Source organism: Spermophilus citellus, assembly GCF_964194105.1.
Source record: "Spermophilus citellus genome assembly, chromosome: 16".
Taxonomy (NCBI): Eukaryota; Metazoa; Chordata; class Mammalia; order Rodentia; family Sciuridae; genus Spermophilus; species Spermophilus citellus.
In genome coordinates, this window is record NC_138196.1 from 35,962,429 (window position 1) to 35,983,089 (window position 20,661).

General features: G+C 38.8%; 1 protein-coding gene across 1 annotated transcript in view; it reads right to left on the minus strand.

Annotated features, from left to right (window-relative positions):
• Positions 1-20,661, minus strand: part of ZMAT4 (zinc finger matrin-type 4) — a gene marked incomplete at its 3' end in the record, with an annotated part of 298,777 nt that overhangs the window by 81,009 nt on the left and 197,107 nt on the right. Inside the window, exon 4 of the mRNA XM_081269115.1 lies at positions 15,404-15,560. Within this exon, the coding sequence (XP_081125241.1) occupies positions 15,404-15,560 (157 nt within the window). The remainder of the gene's footprint in view (positions 1-15,403; positions 15,561-20,661) is intronic.

Consider the following 20,661-nt stretch of genomic DNA (forward strand, 5'->3'; position numbering starts at 1 on the left):
AGACAGTATCCCATGTGGGCAGAGTGACAGTGATAGGAACTGGTTGGCTCATCCCAACACCCACTCCCTAAAACTGCCATCTTTCCCTTGAGAACTACACTGGAGGCATCACTAGATTGCAGGTACTATGGTAAGAGCCGCAAGACAGAGAACTGACACCTGGTGCTCAGAGGAGATTCAGTTCTTTTAATTCTGCCAGCATTCCTATTTCACCTAATGTGTACCCTGTGTTCAGGATTGGGAACAATTTACTTATCCAGCAGCATTAGCTATTCAACTAGAGAGTCAGCTTCCTGGATCATTTCTTATTGCCTATGAATATTTATAGAGGACTCAAAGATGAAAAAAGTGATCAGTGCCAGAAGTGTAGCAGAGATAAATTATGAGCTAAGTTTGAAGAAAGAAAGGGAGTGAGAGGGTAGCCTTTTGGCCTGAGCTGGGAAGGAAGCAGAAGTCTTGGAATTAGTTGAGGGAAGTTCCTTCTGGCATAGTTCTCTGAGTAGTTCATGCACATGTACACCTACTCTTTCTCCACCCTTGCCAACATCCCTCCCCCAATACATTTCCTGGTTTTTTCTATTTAACCTCAACATTGCATTTCATTAAACATATACCCCTAAAAGGAACACTGGCCTTAATAACCCTTTGTTTGCAAGTTATGAAAATCAGCTGTGTATTGTATTTAAAGCTTTGAAAATTGACTATGCACATATTTTGCATATATCTATCTGGAGTTAATCTAAAGATTAAGTACATAACTGCCACTTGAATAGTGATAAAAGTGAAGGTTTGATGCTATTCTGAGTCAGCTCCATGAAACCTCAAAACAACTCCAAAAATTCCAGAGGTCAGATTGTGAGATGAATTGAGCTGCTTTCTTTCCCCCATTGTAACAGGTCCCTCCCAACACTTGGATCAAGAAAATCCAGAGTCTTAAATGCTAAAGCAAGAAAGTTCTCAAGCCCTTAAAAATTTTAAGCTCAGAGCCTCATAACACTGCTTCTCAAATTGAACAATAAGGTTGGTGAGCAAAGGATAATTGCAAATAAGGAAGTAGGTTTCAGGCTAGATCAGACTCTGCAGATGAATGTTGGAAAATCATTAGGTTAATTCGGTCCCTGGGGGAACAGAAGCCTACACGGCACCTAAATTATTCAGGTGTATCACCCATAATCATTAATTTAACTATGGCTTGGTCACACATTACACACTTCATTGTTGCCATGCAGACACAGACAAAAGTGAGTGCATGAGAGAGAATAGGGATGATTTCTTTTGAAGAATTTTTAGGACAAGAGTGCCATTAACAGCCAGTGAGAGTGAAGCCGCTTAAAATCTGCTACCTATGTGTGACTAAGAACATCACATCACCTGCCAGTTTATCAAGGATGCCAATCTCAGCCCCATCCCAACCACTGGATGAGAATTTGCATTTTATAAGAGCCTCGGTGACTCATAAGTGAACTAAATTTGGAAAGCTTTAGGTGAGGACTCAGTAGTTCTCAATCCTGGTTCAGGATTAGAATCAGCTGGAGAGGTTTAAACACTGATGACTTCTGTCTCACCTCATGCTAATTAACTGTGAATCATTTGGGACAGGGCAAGCAATGATAGATTTTAAAATTTTGCAGTTGCTTCTCCTATGTAGCTTCAGCTGGGAACCATCCCCTCAGAGGACCAGCATCTGGAATGGGCTCACTTTCACCTTGACATTACCAAGCATTTGAGTTGTGATGTTTCATTCATTCAACAATATGTTCTGGAACTGTGTTCTGCATCAACCCACCCTGGCCCTCACAGAGCTTGAAATCTTCAAATGGACATATTCATCTAAATCTCACAAAACTATAGTATTAAGAGGCATGAATTCTACAGAAGTCTATGTGGTTCCTCAAAACAATCATGAGACCAATAGACACAGAGAATATAATATGGGTTTGGAAACAAAATCAAACTAGATTCAAAGCACAACTCTAGATGAGGTTACTTTCCACTGAGATTTTTTTTTTTAAATAAAATATGATCAGTGGTCCAATCTCATATCCTTTTTGTGAGTATTCAAAGTACTGATAAAAGTTGGTTTGTAATCATCCTAGGCACTGCGAATATTAAGACCAGAACCCACATCTCCTAATTCCTCCTCCATGTCCTTTCCACAGTCCCACACTGTCATCCATCCATCCTGAAACAGAGGCTGAACTAGCAAAGATAGGAAATTCTGGGGTTGGTGTGCGGGGGTTGGTAAAAAAGTAAGTCATAAAAGCTGGTATACTGGTAGTGAGGTTTCCATTTAGCTGGTCATTTGTCATCAGTACAGAAATCTTAGACTCTTTCAAAGTCTTATAGGATGTCTTGTAGAATAATAGGAGGTATAGAGAGCCAGAGAGATGGCTTAAGGAGGAAAGGCATGTGAGTAAAGGTTAAAGGATTCAGAATTACTTAGCTAAAAGAAGAGCAGCTAAAGTACAACTTGATAATACTTGAGACTCACAGAAGATGATGGAATTTGGCTTGATATACAGCTGTTTTCCAAAACTACCAAAAAGGGGGAGTTAGGGTGAGGCTGGAATAGGAGGCCTTCGGAAGAGAGGAAGCGTAAGGATCCCTGATGTTTGGGCATGCTGACTGCCTGCAAGATGGGTAACTGAGGGAGACTGGGATTATTCAGCATTATTTATACCCACAGGAGGGAGGATAAGGGCATTTAAATGCTACTAATGCTAGACAGTAAGACTTAGAATGAAATGGAATCTTACTGAAGCAAAGTCAGATAAAATGGTAACTCAAGATTCTATGAATTTCTAAATAAATATCATTCTACAGTGTCTGGATGAAATATAAACATTCATATAGAAAAAATTATTGGGGAAGCTGGGTGCAGTGATGCATGTGTGTAATTCAGCAACTCAGGAGGTTGGGGCAGAAGGATGGCAAGTTTGAGGCCAACATGAGAACCTTAGCAAGACCCCATCTCAAATTAGAACCAAATAAGGGCAGGGGATGTAATTCAGTGGTAGAGCCCCCACTCCACCCCCTGTTCATTTCCCAGTATAAAAAAAGAGAGAAAGAGAGAGCAAAATGCTTGAATATTACAATCAGGATTCCTCAAATACATAAACATCTTTCTCTTTGAAAAAAATTAAAAACCTTCATTTGTTTTAAGAAGAATCAATGAGTAAAATATTCCTTTATATTCCAGAATTAATTCTTGCCTTCCCCACTCATCAGCTCTCTAAATATGTCAGTTTTACTATCTGCAAATGAAACTTCTAGGCATGCAGATTTCATCTGCCCTACTGGCTGAAAAGCAACATGAAGATGCTAATAATTAGTTTGTGCTAATCAAGATCTACTCTTAGGGAGATTTCATGTGTAGCCTGTTAACCCCAGTCTCCTGCTTCTCAGTTAAGTGATCTCAACAGGTGGCAATAGATTAGCAACCACTCCTTCAAATGACAGAGCACTGGGCTTCCCAAGACCTCCTATCTTCCCAGGTTTGAGAACTGTGCTTAGCATTTCCAGATCCCATCTTAGCTCCTATCACTAACAATAAGATTTATTGCCTCCAAAAGGGATTGCAGAGGCTTAGTTGGGTCCCTTTAATCTCTACTTTGTAATTCATAGTCCTTCAAGGTGGCCAAAACCACTCTTGAAAAATAGGTAAATTTTCATTTAGAGCCAGCAACTCCTGTGTGCTCAACAGACAATTGAAAATCACTTAGCAGGAAATCCTCCACCAGAGAAGCAACTTCTTTAAAGGCTGACATTTGAGTAAAAAAGAGCATGAAATTTCATCTTCCTGGTTTCAGTTAAGTAAACTTGGGAGGTGTCTGTTGCATGACAATTTATGTAGCAGTGTAGCCTGTTGAGAAATGAATTGTCATTTTTTTTGTAGACTCACTTCATAAAAATGAGAGGTGTTCTTCCATTGCATTGCTAAATGATAGCTAAGCCTGAGGTCTGGTCTTCCCTGTCCCCAGGAGAGAGTGAACAGATGCATTTGCTCTGGGTTGTTTGAAAGGCAGAGGGATCTGAATGTCAAACAGTGGGGTATGTGGGGGGGAGGGGTGATGCCTGATGTCAGAAAAGCAATTGGCTTCTTCAGGACCAGGAAAAAATAGGATTGCAAGTATGGATAGAGATTCAGACAGCATGAAAACAGTGTGTCTCAGGTGGTAGTACCTCCCCAGGAATGCTTTCAATGGGGCCTTGGTCTATTTTCCCATAAGCTAGCTTGTTGCAGAAGGTATGACAACATCTGTGGAAATCACTGATCTGCAAGGACTGGACCATATCAGTCTTCATAGGAAATCAGGTGAGTGAGACCCACTTCTGAGGAAGACTCAAAGCTTGAACATCAGCCTGCAGAGGCCCAGTACACAATGGCATTATTGGTGATCACAAGGTAGCCAGAGCCGCAAGGCAAAGGGACCTCCTTGAGGATACCCACACACCCTTAATTCCTGTGTGGCTCTAAAAAGGGAGAGAGAATCCCAGTAAAGGAATGGGGTTGGCTTTCTCAGTGACTTTTATGATCAGAGGACAATTTCAATTCATTTTTAAAATATAAAGAAATGTGATATTTATTGCACTCAAGACCCGTGTAGTAACCAGCAATGAATATTATCTGATTATGAAACCAAACTTAGTATTAAGAATTTTGAAGCTGATAGATAAAATATATAGATATAGTTAAAGGGTGAGAATACAGTTTGGGACATTTACTACCAATTATTTCAGGTATAATGCTTCCTTCTGAGTGTCTTCTCAATTTCATAGATACAACACTTTTATGGTTCTTATTTTTACTAGATGATTTATGATTTCTTACCAGAAACTCACTCCCAGTTTCCTCTGAATAGAAATGTATTTTGTGTGACTTCCAAGTCTTAACCTTGTCTCCTGTTGACAGTGTCAGAATAACACAAGAAATTGATGGCTGTTCTATTATATTCCCTCATAAAATTGTGTTAAAGAATACCTTTTGGAATACAAGTAAAACCGCATTCTACATGCTGCTGAAACCATCAATGTCATATACCAATGTGAGATCCCCAAGAAAGAAAGTGACTTAATAGTACCTAAAAGGATTTGTGAAGATTACCTAGGCAGTAGACTCACTGGTAACATTCTAAATCCTATCTGGTCATTGATTTCATTTCATTAATCACAAAACATAAAACAAGAACACAGAAGTCTTGATTTAATCTTTGTTCTAAGCTCCCTATGACCCAGTGCACAAAAGTCATGACCAAAAGAATTCAGCCCATCTTACATGCCAATCCACACAAGCCCTATTCACTATAGAGTAGACAATGGACACATCAGGCAGAATTTCTCCAGCCCAAGTAACACCATGAAAAAGTTACTGCAAGGGAAGAGAAATGTGATTGCCATTAAGCAATTGCATCACCTTGGGCAAATGATTTCACCCCTCTGAGCATCAGTTCCTTCTGAGGGAAAATAAGATGGTTGAAATGAAGATCGTTAAGCTGCTTCCAGGTCTGCAATTCTACACATCTATTTCTTGTATTTATAAGTACAAAAAGGCCAATGCCATCCTTAGAAGTAATGCATTGATCTAGAGATGATACCTCAGAACCTACCAGCTTTCCTAATTTAAGAAAAAATGCACTGCAATGAACAGTTGCCTGTTTGACAAACTATTGTTTGCATCTATTAAAACAAGTATCTAGACAGATTACACCAGGCAAACCAAATAACCTGATTCTGATGATAGAAGTGCTATGGTTATGTTCTTATATGCAAATAGGAGGTGCTGATTGAACCTGGAGTGCATACATTATTCAAAATTTGAATTTATGTAACTTTCAAATAGATCTAGAATACCCTGATCTTTATTCATTCAACAGAGAACTCAATAAGCAAGTCTGTGTCTGGCATGGAAATTTATGGAAAAGTTCTGAAGCTCTGTCTCTCTCCTTTTCAACAGGAAATAAATAAAGAAAAAGATAACCAACAAGGTTTCCGAGGAGGAATATGTGGTAAACACACTTACGCACAACACAAGGAGAATGGAGAAGATCATTGCGTATTTGTTCCGGTTCCCAAATTGTTCATAATCCCTACCAATCAAAAATATTTGATTTAAAAATTATAAATACCTGTTTTTGCTGCTTTCTTGCTCCCAATCATCTGGGTGAGAGCATTGGAGTTTGAATTACTCTGTTAGAAGTGAGCAAAAACTACCTGAAACATCATTTATAACAAGAGATCAAAGAAAAGTCCTGGAATCAGCAATCATAGGTCCTGATATTGATTTCCAATTATGTATTTTACTGTGCATCATCAGGAAAGTTACTTACTCCACAGGGTCTCATTTCTTCATCAGTAAAATGGATATAATAATATTTCATCCTTCATGCTTTTTATGAAGATTTAAATGAAACAAAAGCATGATGTTTCTGATGCAATATCTTTACAATTATCAGTTTGGGTTATTGGTTTTATTATTAAGCTAGATATGATACACTCAAGTGCATATAGTTTTAGCACCAGGATATTTAAAATATCATGTATTTTAATTTCATTACTGAGTCATGAACAGAAAATTTTTGAAGCTTAATTTTTAAAGCAATTAATATAATTTTTGCTATACACAGCCAATTCTCATTATTCTTTGTATTTATGTTCTGTAAAGTTGCTAGAAATGCTGGATTTGTGAATAGTGAATAACAGCTAACAGGGCAAACACAGGGATAGGTTCCTAGGAGGCTGTGGTCACAACATTTTGATCAATTCATCAATTTATAATCTTGTTTCATGTGTGTTTCTCTTTAAAGGTACTTTGCTTAATATGAATGGTCAATTCATTAACATTGAACTCATGGTAGTGGCACTATATAACTTATGCCTAAAAGATGCTCAACTATTACATGTCTTTTAGGCATAAGGTATACCACAGCTTTCTTGCATTCAGTGACACTAGATAGCACTTCAGCACAACCCTTGCGGGTGACTTTGACATTTAAAATTACCAACAAAATCATAAACATTGCAAAAAATCATGGCACTACACAGACTGCAAAAAGGACACTCATTTACAACATGACAGCAGAAATAAAAAGGCAGAGAGTTGCCTTGTTCAGCCTCAGTTGGGACTGTGCTCAAGGGTATGACTAGTTTTTCACAATTTTGTACATATGTGAGTATGACTGCAAAAGTGCTGTGAGTATTGCTTTGGAAGTTACAGACTTCTATTTCAGTGAGCAGGTAAATTTACAAACATAAAATCCTCAAATAATGAAGATTGACAGTGTATATGTGTATATACACCCATATTTACATATGATAATATATTCATTCTATACTAATTGTGTGATAGGCATTAGATTAAGCATTACACACATATATAAGCATTATATACCTTTTTATTATAGTGTATTTCTATAACCTTACCAATAAGAAATTGAAAACAACTTGTGCAAGGTCACATGGGTATAATCAGATTTTAAAGCTGGATCTGATTTAAGAGGCTATGTTTGTGCTCCACATTATTCTGTATGACACCTATTTTACCATAAGAGGATAATGGTCAAATCAAACAAGTGGACAAACAGGGTACTTTGTGCCATATTGGAAAATCACTATCTTTGACTATGAAATTTAAATAACCAAGGTTATTCAGTTGAAAAAAAAAGCCATAGACATTTAAATGCTTGTTTATGCTTCTAATTTTTAATTCATCTAACAAATATGTATTAAATGCCTACTCTGTGCCAAGAAGTGCAGCCATGAATGGAAGAGATAATACCAGGGTCCCTGCACCCCTCAGGACAGCTCTTCATATATCTTCTAGCTTTGTTAAAACAGATATATAGCTACAGCAACTTCAAACATGGAAGGGTCACAAATTAAAGATAGGTTATTGCTAACTTTAATGCCATTACTTGTCAAGCTAATGATGTCTGGGGATTATATAAATGATTGTGCACAACATCCATTTTTGCTATGAATGATAGATGTATTTAATAAAAGCTTACAGGTGAAACAGGAACTTTAAGGGACAATGTATCAACCAGGATAGATTAGGCTTTTCTGTAATAATAACATACAACCCCACAGTACCACCATAAAGGCTTATTTCTTGTTCTTACAAAGTCTAATGTAGGTTGAACAGTCCTCTTCCATCTTGTAGTCTGTTCTTAAAGTAATACACATTGCATCTACTCAAAATCAGGTGAATGTATGGGGTAGGAAGCAAATGGGTTTCAGATAAGTAATGTCTTGCCACAAACACAAGTGGATTTTCTTATTAGTCCTATAAGGATACCCAATCATCCTGGTTATGCATAACCTTAAATTTTCACTGTGATTAATGGTAGAACATAGGGAATACATAATAGATATTTTTTCTATGCTTCAGATTTCCTCAATCATATTCTCTTCAAAAAATATTTTCTTCCAGATTTTGAGTGAATATTAAGTTTCATTCTTATTCTAATTATCTTGCTTATGAGTTTATTATAAAAATTGGGGGGTCATAGTCATCAAATGTAATATCAAGGGCCTATGATCGTGTCAGCTGCCATCAATTAAGTGGAATTGACTTGTGTACTGGATTAAATACTGCCTGCCCCTCCCCCAGCCCCAATTTCATGTCTTCTCAGAATCTAAGAGTGTGAGCTTATTTGGAATTGAGTCTCTACAGATGTCATTAGTTAAACTAGGATGGATCCTATTGGATTGGAGTGAGACCCAAATGAAGTTCCTGGTATCTTTCTAAAAGGAGAGGACACAGACTCGGTGAAGAAGACTATGTGATAATTCCTGACAGCAGAAAATGGAGTGACACAGCTAAAACCCCTAGGGATGCCAAGGAGCCACCAGAAGGCAGGAGGAGTCAAGGAAGGATCTCTCCCCAAGACTACAGATGGAGCACAGCCCTGTGCATACCTTGATTTCAGACTTCCAGCCTTCAAACCTATGACAGAGTGAATTTATGTTATTTTAAGCATCTTGTTTATCAGTTTATTTGAAATTCTTGGGTAATCTTTTGCAGCAGCCCCAGGACACTAAACAAATTGGACCTTAGATTTTAAATAAGATTTAAAAGTCAGGAGGTATAAGCATAATAGAGGTTTTGGCAAAATCTGGTTATGATTTTATCTTTTCAGTTGTCAGGAATATCTGAATTTTAGACTTAGTGGATTTGCTATCACTGAGCTTTTGTAGCATCTCAGCAGAACTTCCTTCCTCCTTACAAGGGGAAGCCGCTGGCATCCCCTCATTCTCTGTTCTTTCCCCAGGGGACATTCCTCTTTCACATCTTATTCACTACTTGATAGTCCAAGCTTCTTGATCATGTGTGGCCTGGAGGCTGCTTCTACTTTGATACACAGACTTTTATTGCCACCACTCTCTCCTCAACCATCTCACTCCACACCATTTCATTATTTAGATCTGGCATCAGCAAACGCTTTATGTAAAGGATCTATAGCAAATGTTTCACATCTTGTGGTCTTTATTCCACCTGTCATAGTCATTCAACTTTGCCAGACACACAAAAGCCGCCATAGTATTGTGTTCAGAAATGAGCGTGGAAATCTTTCAATAAGACTTTATACATACTGAAATTTGAATTTCACTTCCAATGCCCATGTCACCAAATATTCTTATTTTTATTTGATTGCTTAAAAACCTTTATTGTCTTGCAAACTGTAAAAAACAGGCAGCAGACCAAGTGTGGTCCTCAGGCCAAAGTTTATTAACCCTTCATCTAGATCAATTGTTCTCAACTGGTGCCAAATTTTCCACCAAGAAATATTTGTCAATGTCTAGAGATATATTTATTGTCATAATTGGAGGTGTGCTTCTGACATCTACTGGGTAGAGGCTAGGGATACTGCTAAACACCCTATAATGCACAGAGCAGCCTCCCATTCTACCCAACAAAGTGTCCAGTCTATGTTACTAGGGTTGGAAACCCTGATCTAGATAAAGGATTACTATACCTATTATATCTAGATATAAAATTACTTAGAAAAGGAGACGTCCCAACAAATCTCCCATTTGTTAAGGTCTTATTTAAATTGGCCCCTTCATAAATTCTAATCCAAACTCTCCAACTGCAATTATGTTGCCCATCCTCACTATCCTATTGTATTTATAGATCTTCCTGGTTCAGTATTTATAATCATTGGATGCATAAGTCCCCTTCTATTACATGGGGAGGGGAGGGACATCTTATTCAACTTTATATTCCCAGGACACTGGTGGCAAGGATCATCTTATTCACCTTTTTCATTCCTTATAGGAAACAGGGTGTTTGCTGGGAGAAACTAGACTAAGAACATTATGAAATGGAATCTCTAAAGTATGAACTCTCTGAAGGCAGGCACTAGATTAAAAAAAATTCAACTTTCATAGAGCAGCTGAATCTATCCTTTAGAGTGGGAATTTTCTATTCTAGCATGCTGGGTGGGTCAGTTGCCAATACAAGGTCCCAGGCTGAATGCAGCATGTACTATCTTTGACCAGAAAATCTTGTGGGACCAGAGCTGGTTGATGCTGCAATCAGCGAGGAGCTCCATCCAGAGCCAGATATGACTCCTTCTTGCAGCCACTCCTAGAAGCATCAATCATGAAGCCATGAGCATTTATGGAGCTTGGTGCAAGAGCTGCTCAACATCACATGAGACTAGGGCAACTGCGGCCACTTAAAAAAATAGGTTTGGAAGAATAGCCCAGCTCTGTGTTTGCCCTGTCCCACTCCCATCTTCCACACTTGATACCCTCTGTATTCCCAACTCAGCTTGCCTCCCCAGACTCCAGATTTACTCTCACCCTTTTCTTACTTTGTTCTTCCAATGTCATGACTCATCTTTTTCACCAACCCCACAGACTCTGCACTGACTATGGCTCCTCCCCCTTGAATCTCTGGCATCAGCTAGTCCACACCCTGGACATCCAAACCAGGCCAACATATTTAATGGCTTCTTCCTTGGCCCTTGAACAAAGCCCCAGGCACAATGCATAGCCTCATGTCCTGCCTCTTGGAGGCTTGGCCCATTTCTCCTACCCTCCAACTTACCCTCTACTCACATCTGGTTTCCTGCCCATTTCTATTTGTATACCACCCATTTCCCATCTCTGCCATGTAGCACTAGATTCCTATCTTCCCCTGTGGTATAGTCAAGGTAGGATGTGAGCAAACCCAAACATTTTAACAGGAAATCAGATGCTCTGATAGAAGAACGGAGGGAGGCCACTCCCTCATGTCAACTATATATGGGAGCCTCTGAGACACATACAAAGCATTAAAAGGAAATGACATATAAGGAAACAGAAATTGAAAAGGATAATGGACCTACCAAGGAGTACACAACTAATATGGGTAGAGCTGGGCCTGAGTTCACATTTCCTGACTCCCAGGCCAGTATTCTCATCTGCTATATTGTGTCAGTGAGTCTGGCTTATAGATAATATCTGGCTGAGAATCCCAGTCTTGAAGGACTTTAAATGTCATCTATGCTAGACACTGACTGATGCTAGAGTCCTAGCTGAAAATGCCCTGCTGAGTGGCCAGCCAGCCTGTGCAGCAACACCTCCCAATAGAAGCATATCAACATTAGTAAACTCTACTCTATTTTAAGCTCTTATCTAATTCCCTGAATTTATTTTACCAACCCATCTTCATATTACCAACTCACTAGTTACATCTGTTGCATCTAAGCACACATGTATGTGTACAAACATATTCACACACACACACACACACACACACACACACACACACACACTGATTATCTCTCTTCTTATGACAACTCTCCAAACACTTGCCCCAAATGATCTCTTCCATGCTAAACAGGCTGTTTCCTTTATTCTTCCTCTAATAAGAGAATTTTCATATTGTTCTTTTGAAGTTTGGATCTTCAATATCCCCCAAAGACCCATGTGTTAAATTGTTGATTCTCAGCCCATGCCACTAGGAAGGTGGTGGGACTTTTTTAAAGTGAGGTTTAGGGAGAAGTCTTTGGACCACTGGATGTGAGCCCTTGAAGGGCAGAGTGGGACTCCAGTTCCTTTCTCTTCCTCTCTTTTGCTTCCCAAGGATGAGAAGAGTAGTTCTACTCTATTGCTGCCATGATGTTCTGTTCCCCACCTCCCACCATTAAAGGTCTAAACACACTGTGTCTGCCTGGTCACGGACTGGAATTTCCAGAACTGTGAGCCAAAATAAACCTTTTCTATTTACAGGTTGATTATCTTACTTATTTGTTATAGTGTCAGAAAACTAATACATACTTGTTTTGGCCTCTATCCTCTGAGTCTCCCCTAGATCCATCTCACAGAGTGGCTTCCCTAATTTCTACTGCACATAATAAGACTACAGCATCCTCAGCCTCACTGCTTGTCTGGGGCAGGATCTCCACCATGAGGTCAGTTGCCCCTGGGAGCTCATGTTAGGTCTAGTGCTTTCATCTTCACTACAGGATCCAGGAAAACATGAAATAGGTTGGAGATTCTGAAACACTAGCCAAGAAGAACTGAAACAGGTTTGTGTATCAGTGGCCCTGCCAAACATTTCAGAAATATTAGTAAATATGCACCCATCCTGAGAGGCAACTCAAATTCCAATTGATCCTGCAGGACATTCAGTTGACACGTGGTCAATGTGCTAGTCCAGCTTGAGGTGGAGTAAAGGTAGTGATTCACAGGTCCCAGTGGCTCACTTCATCAGATGGAGTAGTTAGAAGAAACACTAAGTTGTGCTTCAATGATTCCTATCCAGAAATCACTATAGTTCCAGAGCCTGTCATCCATGGAAAAGCAGCTTAAGCAGCATCCTGAGCAAGGGACTGACTTCTTACTGGAATCTTGATTGAGCTGGGTTTTATGTTATTTTTCACCCTATGTCTCTATTACAGAGGCAATTTCAAACCAACCTACTTGATTAGGCAGAGCATTTCCTAGATGTGCACAGGGCAGCCAAAGACTGAAGTATGACATCCTTCAGTGGCTGTTGCTGGGTTTGACTGCACCAAAAAAGGAAATAAGGCAATATTTACTCCATCCAAGGAGTTAAATGAGCTACACTTGGCAGCTCAAGGAGCCCATAGCTTGGATATTCTTTTCTGGTGCCTCTTAGTCCTTGTTCTATACTTGTAATAACTGAATTTATGCTTGATATCACATTTCAATCTTGCCACATCTGGGACCCAGGTTTCTGATTTGTTCCCTATACCTGGTTTTCAGCACAATGCCTTTCTCTTAAGTGATGATATTCTGCTATATTCTTTATAGCCTTCACTTTTTCCTTTTCTCAGGACTCTAGGACAGCATCCAAGTTCCTGCTACCACCTCCCAGACTTCCTTCATGCCAGTAAGCATGTTCTCTGTACTCATACACTCAATTCTTAGGTTCTACACTCCTATTAGTCCTCATGGCTTTAACCTGTGCCATACCTCCCAATGTCTGCCTCTGTTTACCCTTGTTTCTAATGGCTGACTGCCCTCTAGCAGAATGAATGGCTTTCTTGACTCCCTGTTAGCAGGTGGGTTGACACCAACCCAAGCCTAGGGATCAGTATTGCTTCCAAGTATCTCCAATTCTATCTGAGGTTGCTATTTTCCATAATTCTTTCTGCTCAAAGCAGCTTCAGAGGGGAATAAATGAGAGGACATACTGAAAAAGGGGATGTGAGCTAGATGAGAAAGAGAGATTCCAGAACATGACAAATAGTCTTTTTCCCCCGACCCAAGTTATAAGATGTTGATACTACATACCCACTCCCTGCCCCATTCCCCTCTTGCCTAATCAGACCCTGATTTTTGCAACAGTGAGGACTAGGTCAGCACCATGGACAGCTAGGACTAAACCATTAAGTTAAGGCTGTCCTTGAAATGTTCCTGCTTTTTTCTTCGGCACCCACTATGGCAATTAATAAATTACCCCTGATTTATATGTACCAGCTCTAAGGGTATTTGAATTCAGGGGAAACAATCTTGTGCTTAGTTGTCTTGAGGATGTATGTAAATTCACAATGAGCTATTTTTGCTTGAGATATTTTTTTACAGAAATAATAACTCTCCCTTTTGCTAATCAATGTGATAAACAAAGATACAGCCTCTCTTCTTCCATGGCTACCTCCAGAATTAAATTTAACAGCAGTACTCTGCTTAGGCAGAGAGAACAAATGAGATAGTTACTTTTTCATGGAAAACAGGTAAAAATTTTCCAGCAAGTGTTTCTTTGAGATGTCTATTTTAAGAAATTTCATGAGGAGTAGGTTACAAGGTGAATATCCAACCTTTCAGAGAGCAAGAATCAGGAGTTTCAACTGAGTGGCTGCTCATCAAATGCCAAACCACACAGCGTATTCCAAAACAAGCTGAGCTTGTCTCCAGATTTCACGTGTTTTACAACCCCATCCTATTCCTGAATGTCACAGCCACCTCTATGAAAACAATGTTCTTTAGTTAAACTAAGTAGAAAAATATTGAGAAAGGTTCCTTTGCTATTCTCTTGGTAAAAGAAGACATTTTCTTAAGAAAAACACTGGTGAAGATAAAAGCCCAGCATTGTTTTAGACTCTCTCCAATTTCCAAAATACCATTTAAAAAATAATTACACCCACGATTTATGCACGATTCATTAGACAGCAAGATAAAATGCACTGCTGAATTTTAATTGCATTGAAAGAGTCGACACCATGAAAAATACTCCCAACTTCTTGGGATTATAACCCAGTCTAGTAACATTTTCATCACAACATAAATCTTGTTCAAAGAGTCTAAGTTTATTAATTTATAACAATATTTTAGCTCCATAATTTGATAGACCTCTGAAGAAATTGTTTTTAGTGAAGCAATGAGATCAAGTAATGTATTACCAATATTTAAGCTTTTATTTGTGAAAGCTAATAGGCTTGAGTCACAGGATCTCCTACCAAGATATTGGAATGCCATACAAAGATTCAGTTCTCTGCAAACTAAAGTGGTTTTAAAGAGACTGGTTTTCCTCTCTACCACTTTCCCCATAAAGTAAAAACAGCATTATATTCTTCATACAGCTATTGGTAGGGGTTCTACTTATTATACACTATACACCATGTATTATCCATGCTGACTGCAGACTGAAGAAAATAGCTACAAAATTTTATATATTATATAGTATATCTTGCAGAATATAAGCAGCTTTTTGGTAGATGTGAGTGGCCAAATAACCAATCTGAAGGAACCAGGTTGGTAGAATGAGCACCTTAAATGGTCTTAGGACAAGGTCTGTTGGGGCCATCCACCTATCATTTTGGGTTTTGAATGGCATCTACCATTAGGACCCTGAAGGTGGCAGCTGCCTCTAAAGAGGGAACATGATTCACATCACCGATGTGGTGCTTGGTCATCAGTGTCTCCCCAGAATGGTTGTCCAAACACATACCTGTAGTCTTCAATGGTGTTTTCTCTCCTAGCAATAGTTTTAACCTCTTGGCGTGGATTTTGCCTTGATAATGGGAGTCAGCCACCACTGCTGAGGTAAAAGACATGTTACACAGTGTGCAGCACTTATTCTTATCCACCATATCAGCATCACTTCCCTGTGTGGGGAGGAGAAAAAGAACAATGTCAGAAGAAACCCACATTCCACCATCTCTTTTTCCTGCAAATGAGATTGATCACAGACTACCTTATGGAATAAATCTACTTTTTAGTCTGAAGCTTCTTTCGTTCTCCATGATAATTATCATTAAAACTTATGATTTCGAAATACATTTATTTTGTGACTACTAAAGCCAGATGCTGGGATTACAGGAAAACTTTGCAGGTGTGAGTTACCTGGAAAAACAGGGTGGAGGATGGAGCCCACAATTAGGCAAAAGCACATTGTGTCTGGCACCATGAGGAAAAGCAGTCTCTAATTGCACCCATTATACTCATTAAAGTAAGTAAAATATCAGAGTTCACATGGCCTGAATTATTTAGCAGAAATTATCATTTGGCATTCAGCTCTGCCTTTGCCCAATTTTAGCCTCACCAGGATACATGGCTGAGATGTTCAAGATTTTTCTTTTTAAGATTTCTTTAAGTACTTGAACATTTTTCATAATTAACTCGAGTATAGATCAGAAAGCCACGATGACCGTGCTGGCTGAATTTTCTAGACAGAATTTGTGTAATTTTTTTTCCTTTTCTTTAAGAAAGGTGATTCGTTACATGCTGCACAAAATGCTTAAATCCAGTTTGATTTTCATACTTTTGTAAGACTTAATGAAAATGAATCATGACTCAGAAAAAAAAATATATCATTTGTCAGACCATGTGACCTGACCATTGAGCACCCAGGTCGTCAATTACCTATACTTATGTGAGGGGAAGATTAATCCATTGCCTCCCCTCCCACCTAGTTGGAAATTGAGGGTAAAGCGGACTCTTAGATAAGGAGTTAATCTATTTCTTAATGGAACCGAAATAGCAAAGCATCTCATTGTTAAAGAGCCAGAGATGAGTATAAGCCCACAATAGCCCCCTCTCTGATTCCCAGAATGCTTAGAGAATGTAATTTAAAATTGGATGGGGAGGAGGAAAAAGGTGGGGACAGCAGGGAGGAAGAGAATTATATATATATATATTTTTTTTTTTTTTGCATACTAATAGGATGCCCAGACTGACTGAGAGAGCCTTGCCTTGCAAATTATGTGGTAGTTAGAAAATTAACTCCTTCCTCCTTAAGGTGTTAGTCTGTAATATTTCTGATAATTAGCTTTTGGTCCCTGGGAGGACAGCCGTGTGTGTCCCAGGAGACCTGCAGTTGAGAGTTGGGCATAAAGGGAACAACACTGGGCTAAATATGTTGGCTCAGGAGCAGGTGGTCAGTGAGAAGTAGTGGATCCCATGAAGACAGGAAGAGCTTTCCCAAAAGGTCCTCTCCTGGTAGGCACTAAGGCTGTGCCTGCTAGGGGCATTCCTGGTGGAGGGTTTACAGCAAAGGTGATTTGAGTTTTGACCTAGGGAATAATCACTTGTACACCTTTGTGTGGTACACTACTGGAGACCAAATGGACCAGGCAGAGTAAAGCAGAGGGTGGGAGCGGGGAACGGAGCTGCAGAATTTCTGGTCTCTCACCCACCTCTTCCGCCAAGCCTAGGAAATGGCACAGAATACTATTAAAGGGATAAACCAGGGGAAGGCACATCACAGAATGACTGGAAGATTCTAACTCATTAAATGAGAAGTTGATAGTTGAGAGGAAATGAAGGACCAAATCTGGTACTTTTTCACTGTTTGTTGAAGTAGGAGTAAGTAATATCCTCTATTTTTTTAAAAACAGAAAGATTGTCGAGGTGAATGTGGATACTTGAACTATTCTATGTTCACCTACTTATGAATGATATAGATCGAAGAATGTAATTTTTTAAAATTAAGCACAATATGATGGACATCATTATCCAAAGTTCATGTATGAAAACACGAATTGGGTGTCAACCTACTTTATATAATACAAAAAAAAGTACATATATAAAGACATGAATTGGTAGGAACATACTTTATATACAAATATATGAGATATTGTGCACTATATGTATAATAAGAATTGTAATGCATTCCACTGTCATGTATTTTTTAAAAAAATCAATTAAATAAAATAAAAATTAAGCACAATAAAATCATAGGCCAAATTTTAGTTCACAATTTACCTCTTAAGAATCTGTACATCTCTTTTGTTGCTTCCAGTGAAAGTTTCAGTCAAGCCTGGCCTTTCTCTCTAGGGTTTTAACATAAGAATTTTTAAAAGAAAAGCTAGAAGCCCAGACACAGTGGCTGGTGTCATTATACCAAGGATACTCGGCACTAGTTTCCAGAGTAAAAAACTGCTCTTAAACTGGATAATGATCTACGGATTTATCATTCATGCATTCAACTTATTTTTAAGGGCCTAGTAAGTGTGCTAGATGCTGTTCTAGCTGCATGTTATTCTACTCATTGTTATCAAAGAGGTTGGCACCAGGAGAATTGAAGAGGGCAGACAGAAAATATGGGAGAATATAATAATTGAGGAAAATATAGTTTCTTTTTTGACTCTTCACAAAGGAAGGTAAAAGACCAACAATGGAAACCGAGTCTGTTTGTGTGGATCTTCACTGTACCCAGCATGCCTTTCCTCTTCAATTCTTGTCCAATCCAGTCTCACAATAATGTATATGCATAGCTTAGATTAATTGTCACTTCTTTATCATAAAGTTTCTTCTGACTTTTTCTACTGCCTTGCAGAGATGAAAATCAGTCTTTGAATCCTCTGGGCATTCTACATATTTTTTTTAATTTAAGTGTAACACTAAATTATTACATTTGTTTGTTTTCATATTTTTCCCTTTCATGAGACTTCAAAATTCCCTTAAGTCAAGGAAATGATTTCAGTAATCGAGAAGACCCAGAACCTACCACACACAGAGACCTTCCAATGGAATGAATAGAGGGGAGGATTGGATTGTGGAGTTAATAATCTACATGATATAAAAGTTAAAAGAAGAGACAAGTCCTGCAAGGAGGTCTAGTTGCAAACCAGAAATTTTTCAGGAGTGTGAAGAAGATGGCCAAGAAAAGAATCAGAGGTTTCAACAATTCATGAACTAACCTGAGGGTTCAAGTAGGCATACAGATTCCTACTGTGTATGTTAGTTTCATGATGGTATTTTGAATACACCGTCCTAGATTTCATTTCTGCTCTCCTAGGAAATGGTATTCATCTCACATATAGAAAAATCAAAGACTAATGTAAGAGGAGAACCAATGGTAGTGCAATGAAATATGGTTATGACATCACTATAGAGAAGAGACCAAGAAAGTATAAATAACATAACAAAGGGGCTGTGATGTCCTGAGAAATTAGGCAGTAAAAGACAGGCTGTATGGGAATTTATTGAGGGGTCCAGTGTAACTCACATGATGCAATTGTAAATGCCACCAACTTCTACTGCTTTAATGACTCTGATGGAGATACAACTACCCCAAAAGAATCTCAATATTAATCACACACCTACAAGGTGCAAGAATATAATTGTGTTTTCTTAGCTATCTAAATCCCAATTTAATGGCTCTTCATATCATATCATCTTTACTAGTCTCTCACTGCGCCCAGAACAAAGTTGATATATGGCCCAGGGTGGAAACACCATAAATTTTGATGAACTGACCTCAAGAAATACATTTTAAATTTCTGGTTTAAAACTTGAGAATGGCCCCAAGCTATCATGTAAATGAAGAGGGAAGCTAAGATTATCTTAAAATAAGGGTTTTGAACTGGAGGCAAAAAAAAAATTTAAATGCAGTGTGCACAATGCTAAAAGAAAAGGGGGGAAAGTTTGTGAAATATCCTAAGGCTACTTAGTCAAAGAATTTTGAAAAGTTAAGAAGTTTTCAATAGAATTCATTGAGGGTGTAAAACCCTAGCTGAGTCTGGCAAGTTATGAATCTAATCCTTTTTTAAAATAAGGTTATTTTTTTCTTCTTGATTCCTACAATTGGCTCTAACTTTATGTAAACAAATCTGAGAGGGACAATTACTTTCAAAAGGGTGGAGTGAGGAGTTTTGTGAAACTTGTTTCTAGGAAAACAATCATAACTGCTAAAAAATATTTTTTTAAAAATTATCTAATACCTCTAGAAATTGTCTTAAAAGCAAGTAGCACATTAAGAGATGTTCATTGAAGAAAATTTACTAAATCTCAAGAAGAGGGTTAGGTACTTTGGCTACAACCCTCTCTCTCCTGCATCAATCACCTAATCAGCATGATGGAATCTCTCTCTCTCTCTCTCTCTCTCTCTCTCTCTCTCTCTCTCTCTCTCTCTCTCCACACACACACACACACACACACACACACACACACACACACAGGTCACCCTCTCCCATGTCTCTCTGTCTCTCTGTCTCTCTGTCTCTCTCTCTCTCTGTCTCTCCCCCCCCACACACACACAGGTCACCCTCTCCCATGTCTGTCTGTCTGTCTGTCTCTCTCTCTCTCTCTCTCTCTCTCTCTCTCTCTCTCACACACACACACACACACACACACACACACACACACACACACACATGTCACCCTCTCCCATCAGCACCCAATGACAGGATACAAGGAAAGGTAAGCTACCAGCTTTATCCCTCATGGCTTCCAGCTGCAGAAGCTAAATTTCTGGCAATGTGACTGAGACATAAAGCACACCCTTCCTCAATGCACTCATAGGACTGAAGCTCTATACCAGGCATAATATCCTATGAACATAGAGGTCCTGATTGCATTTGCCTCAACTCATTTGTAGGGCTGACAACCTGAGAAGACCAGAGACTAACATCCCTTCCCAGCTAATAAGAAAGACTGTCAGACAGAGAAGCAGATCACTATTCTGTCCCCCTCTCTGGAGCAGTGGTTCACAGTTCTTTCCATGAGAACAGAGGAGGAAATGCAGAGTCCATAAGAAGAGATGATTCATAAACTGCTTTCAAAGGACCTATTTGAAATAGTGTGTAGAGAACTTTAGGTCTAAGGGTACTTTAAAAGACAATGGAAATTCTAGGGATAATCAATTAAAAGAAATCTGATAACCCAGTACAGCAACTAGCCAAACCATGTGGCAATGATCTACCAGAGAGAGGTGAGAAAATAAACAACTAAAAACACTTAAAAGACCCTAAAAGCTAGGTAATT